This window comes from Cyprinodon variegatus, unplaced genomic scaffold (assembly GCF_000732505.1).
Source record: "Cyprinodon variegatus isolate N-32 unplaced genomic scaffold, C_variegatus-1.0 Scaffold1728, whole genome shotgun sequence".
NCBI lineage: Eukaryota > Metazoa > Chordata > Actinopteri > Cyprinodontiformes > Cyprinodontidae > Cyprinodon > Cyprinodon variegatus.
In genome coordinates this window covers 59,546-64,729 of record NW_015152181.1, presented here as the reverse complement: position 1 = coordinate 64,729, position 5,184 = coordinate 59,546, and the positions used below count along the sequence as shown (strand labels likewise).

Genomic DNA, 5,184 nt, shown 5'->3' with positions numbered 1-5,184 from the left:
GTTGGATCGCCAACTTGAAGAGGGAGGATTTGCCATCGAACTTCTGGCCAGAGAAAAAACCCGTAATATGTAGCCAACATTTGGAAGAAGAATGTAATAATTTCATATTTAAAATGGTTTCAGAAGTTTGAATTTTGAATATGACCGGACTTCTCCTTTAATAAACTTCAGAGGAGTGATCATAGCGCTGTGCATCAGCAGTGCTGTGTCTGACTCCCTGCCAGCTCCCTGATCAGCTTCTCTGGTTGATGTGGTGCGTCCAGCAGCTAAAGTTAATTTTTTTCAACTAGCAGCTGCTAGTTTTGCAGCTCGTCCCGAGCGTCATGCTCAGAAGCTCATGAAGCGCTGCTTCAGCTGCTCAAAACGTGCTGCAGAACCTTTTGCTGCGCCTTGATGCGCATCAACCATTGACTTTGCATGTAAACCAGCTGCTTCTGCTGCTTTAGGTGTGAAAGTAGCATTAGACGTTTTTCTTTCAATTGACAAAAAAGAAGCAGAGCTTCAGTCTATAAAAGAGAGATGCATTAAAATGTGGAAGTTCATGTTTTCAAATCGCTTCAGCGGCAAAAAGATGAAAAGTTTAGCTGAAAATGAAAGTTTCTCTTCACCAACCTTTCTGCAGGCAAAGCTACGACATCAGTATTGTTGCCCAGGTGGACCAGACAGGATCAAAGTCCAGCAACCTCCTGGACTTGAAGAACCCCTTTTTCAGGTGAGCCCCTCCCCCCCCGCCGCATCGATTCAACACGCCTCACAAAGGACAGAACGTGCGTCTGTTCTCTTCTTCTTTCCAACCGTGTTTGTTTCCGTCTGCAGGTACACAGGCACCACCCCCAACCCCCCTCCCGGCTCACACTACAGCTCCCCTTCTGAGAACATGTGGAACACGGGCGCCGCCTACAGTATGGGTCAGGGGATGGCGGTATCAGGTGAACATCCAGCTGTTCAGGGCTTTCCAACTGTTAACAAAAAAAATCCTGGATCAGCTTTTTATTGGTTTTAACTCCACCGTAGGTTCCTGCAGCTCGAACACGCCAATGGATCTCTTAACTCCCCCCCCCCCCAATAGAATTTGCACGTAAATCAGAAACTTTGAGGAGTTCTGGATAGAGCAGATTGACAGAGGAGATTTATTTTTTATTATTTTAAATGCAAAACATTTTAGTTTTACAAATTTGATATAATTCCTGCTCTAAGTGGGTGGCTCTGTCAGCTAAAGGCTTGTTTTAGAGTCTTTATACTCCAGTAAACGATAAACTGATTGCTGAATTAGTTGACAGTTATATCAATAATCGATTAAGTCGATTCATTGTTTCAGCTCTAGTCTCTAACGCATGAGACTGGGGTTCAAAAGAGGACGGAGGTGTTTGAGTTTCTGAAGGCCGTTATTGAAACCCAGAGGGTGGCTCTGGACCTCTCTGATGATCATGTGATTGTTCTCCCTCCAGGGTTGGTGCTAAAGGAAAAAAAACAGAGAACCTCTGGCAGTAATAACTATAGAAGTCAGCCTGTCTGAAGTTGGACCCTGAAACCTTTGATTCCACCTTAAATCTGATTAAAAAGGCTGTTTTAGTCCCTGGTGAAGTTAATTCTACGGTAAACGCTAACATGTCTGTTTTCTCTGTCTTATCAGGGATGCCAACAGCTTATGACCTCAGCACAGTCATCGGCAGCGGCCCAGCGGCGTCCCACAACAACCTCATCCCTCTAGGTACGAAGCTGGGTCTCTGATGGCGGGAGACGGGGAAGCCACTCTTTGGGTCCAAGAAGCTTTTTCAATTCAAAAAGTCAGAAATAGCGTTGAGTTTAAGGCTTTATAGAATGGACCAAAATAAAGGCTTGTCTTTGTTTAGAAAGCATGCAAACAGACGAACGGGTCCATCCCTTTGGAATGGGGGTCGTTTGGCTTCCTTTGTTCTGTTCTGTTAGAGGTGACGGGGATGAGGGGGTTAAAGTCCACCCACGTTAGACTCTGATGCAGCGATGCGGCCTGAATGTGCCGCTGCATCTGATCTGACCCACCTCATGCAGACTATAACTTAAAGAAAAGAAGGGGGGAAAAAGTACATTCCCAACCCTGTATCCGTGCCAGAGAGGGAACATTTATGAAACGCGTGCGAGAGCGTGCACAAGCTCATTTCTCCTCGTGCATGCTGTTTAAAAGTTGCTGTTTGCATCACTCATACAAGCTTACATTCAAATAGATGTGCAATTTTTCCACTATGTCAGACTCACCAGCGGTAGGTGAAATGGGGACGAGCTCATAAATATATCAGAATGATTGACAACTAGGAGGACCACTTATTTAGATGATCCACCCACAAAAAGATCATCCTTCACTATACCTTTAATTAGTGATGGTTAATTAAGCATCTTGAAGCGTTTTTTTTCTCATTGCCAAACTGTATTGATTCTGAATACTGACACCTGCTGGGCCTTTAGGGACACTACAGGCAGCTTATTTCACAGACTGAACTGAATTGGTTTCTTCATCTAAGTTTTTGTAGGTTATATTATATTTCATATTTATGTTTAAATTGAAAATATCTCATATTTTTTGATGCAGCCAATAAATGAAAATTTAGGGGAAAATGTGAGTGAAAATGCTTGTGGACTAGGATTTTAAATATTTTAAAAACAATGAGTTCAGTAAAAACAGTAAATAAACTAAGAGTCAATTTGAAATGAACTTTAATTCGGATAAGTTCAGTGATAACTGAAATGAAAAGGATGAAACAACGAGAAAATAAAAACGACTGAAACGTTCCTGTTCCATTTTAGGCTCCAAAATCTTTGATCATTCTAATGATAAACCGCAAAAGATCAGACATGCATCATGTTGACAGAAACGTTTTTAAACGCAGTTTAGTGAGTCAGTCGGTTAGAAACGACTCGTGTATCGGTCACATGACTTCCTAGAAACGCCACGCCGTGTGTTTTTCTCTATGGGCTCCACACATGAACCGACACATCGGTGTTACTGGACCCATCGCTACCTTTAATGCTACGCTAGCTCATGCTACAGAGGTTACCCTGGAAGTGTTGGTGTGTGGGTTGCCGTGGCAACCATAGTAGCTTTGAAAAGTGTGTACTGATTGTGTCCTCTGGCCTGCAGTCAACACGGGGATCGTAAACCACACCCACTCCAGGATGGGCTCCATCATGAGCACAGGAATAGTTCAAGGTACCCCACCCCCACCACAGAGCACCTGGGAGGGCGCCACGCCCGGCACTTCTGACCGCAGCGCTTTGTTCTCTGTTTCAGGAGCCACGACGGGTCAGTCGGGCCCCAGCAGCAGCGGTACTTACTACCCCATCACCAACCAGTTCACCATGGGGGGCGCCGCCATCTCCATGGCCTCCCCCATGGTCATCCCCAGCAACACCATGCATTATGGAAGTTAAGATGAAGAGCCGGTAAAGACCTGTTGACCCTCCCCGCATGACAGGACCCCCCCTTCCCCCCCCCTCTCCTCATGGACACTCAACCAAAACCAGGAAACCAAAACCAGTGCTGTGCTGGCATTTCCCCGACCTGTTCCCAGTTCAGTCCACCACTGGGAAAACTGGTGAACGTCCCTCTATCCGTCCACTCTCGTCTCCTCCCAGTGGAGCTCTTAGTCTCATCCATCCACTCTTCCTCCGTTTTTGTTCGACCCTTTAAGCGTTTTGAGTTTTGGCTCCAAACGGCATCATTCCGTTCGCTCGGCGCCACTCGCCTCTGTACAGCTGGACCCCGTCTGATCCACAACCTCATCTTCCTGTTTACATCGTGGCTCCGCCCATCATCCCTTCTAAGAAGCGCCGCGATGAAGGACGCTTCATGGAAGATCAGGGTCCCTTCCATGCTGGGTAAAGAATTTGGCTCCGTTGGAAGTTTTACCGTCTCTTCAGAAGCGCAGATGAACTGGAAGCTGCTTCATCTTCCTCTAGATTCAGCGTTTAGGTAGAGACTTTATGTTCGCATCAAGTTCACAACGTTTACATTCAGTGTAGTTTTCATTTTATCAGCCAACATGAAACAACAACCTGCACTTTTTAATCCACAGCAGCAAAAATTCTTAAACGATCCGACTGCCGTTAAGGTTAGAGAAGCTTCAGGGTTTGAGTGAAGTTAGAGAAACTCTGCATGGAAGGTGATCGCTGCTGAAACATCAGGTCCTCCACATCTGCTCTTACCTTAGAGGACGCCGCAGCTTCATCCAGTTAGTGGGAAAAAGGCAGAGAGCGAAGCAGCCGACTGGAACCATGGCTGAAGTGGCGGCTCCTCTGTCCCCCCCCCACCCCCCCAAGACTCAGAAACAGACTTGTCGCCAGGCCTTGGAGACATCTGCCCTTGGACATATCGCCGTCTGCACAGCCTCCACCCACATCCACCTTTATCAGCAGAGGAAGGAGACGGAGCGACACTTTTATGCATAACTTCCAGTGTCACAACTATCAGAACTTGATTTTGCAAGTTTTAGGAGAGCTTAGGAAAAATGTCTCTTAGTAGGAACTATTTTTGTTGAATAATTTTTTTTGTTTGTTTTTGTTATTTTTTTTTCTCTTTCACAAGAAAACAGAAAAAAAGGAGAAAAAAAAAAGAAATTAAATGTGGAGATGTTCCAACCCACCCTGGAATCCTGGAATGTTGTAGTGTTTTAGTTTCCTCTTTGTAAGATAGAGCAGCTGATGTTTTCCATGTGGTAGTTAGCCCTATAGTCATACTGTCCCTCTCATGGTGAAATCATGCTCCTCTGTACTCCAACGGTGGCGTCCGCTGTTGATCATGGAACAGTGTAAAGGATTACTGTCATGTGTGTTTTGACCAACGAGAAATAACATCTTTGACCCTGTCTGACACTGACTCTTCTGCTCCAGACATCAGAAGCCCCCCTTTACGTTTATTCTCCCACAGTAGAGAAAACAGGGGATCAGTATGAGAATAAATATTTAAAAGTTTAGCTGTAGAAACGTACTCCCCTTAGGGGAAAAACACTACAGGCGTTGATCAGAAAAGGCACATTCAGGACAGGGCGGGGCAATTAATTACATTTGAAATATAATCGCAGTTTAGAAAAACGCAGTTTTCAAATTCACTTAGTTTATTTCTATAGCACCAAAAAAAGTCATCTCAAGGCAGTTCAGTTCACCAGATCATCCAGTCAGATTGATTCAAAGTTTTCTATCTAAGGAAAATCC

The 5,184-nt window shown here is 45.0% G+C and overlaps 1 protein-coding gene across 1 annotated transcript in view; it reads left to right on the top strand.

The window, feature by feature from the left end:
- Positions 1-4,875, top strand: part of carm1 (coactivator associated arginine methyltransferase 1) — a 28,595-nt gene extending 23,720 nt beyond the window's left edge. The window contains exons 12-16 of the mRNA XM_015404406.1: positions 623-712; positions 817-929; positions 1,634-1,711; positions 3,116-3,184; positions 3,266-4,875. Coding sequence (XP_015259892.1) covers positions 623-712; positions 817-929; positions 1,634-1,711; positions 3,116-3,184; positions 3,266-3,405 — 490 coding nt within the window. The 3' untranslated portion in view covers positions 3,406-4,875. The remainder of the gene's footprint in view (positions 1-622; positions 713-816; positions 930-1,633; positions 1,712-3,115; positions 3,185-3,265) is intronic.
- The last annotated feature ends 309 nt before the right edge of the window (positions 4,876-5,184 follow it).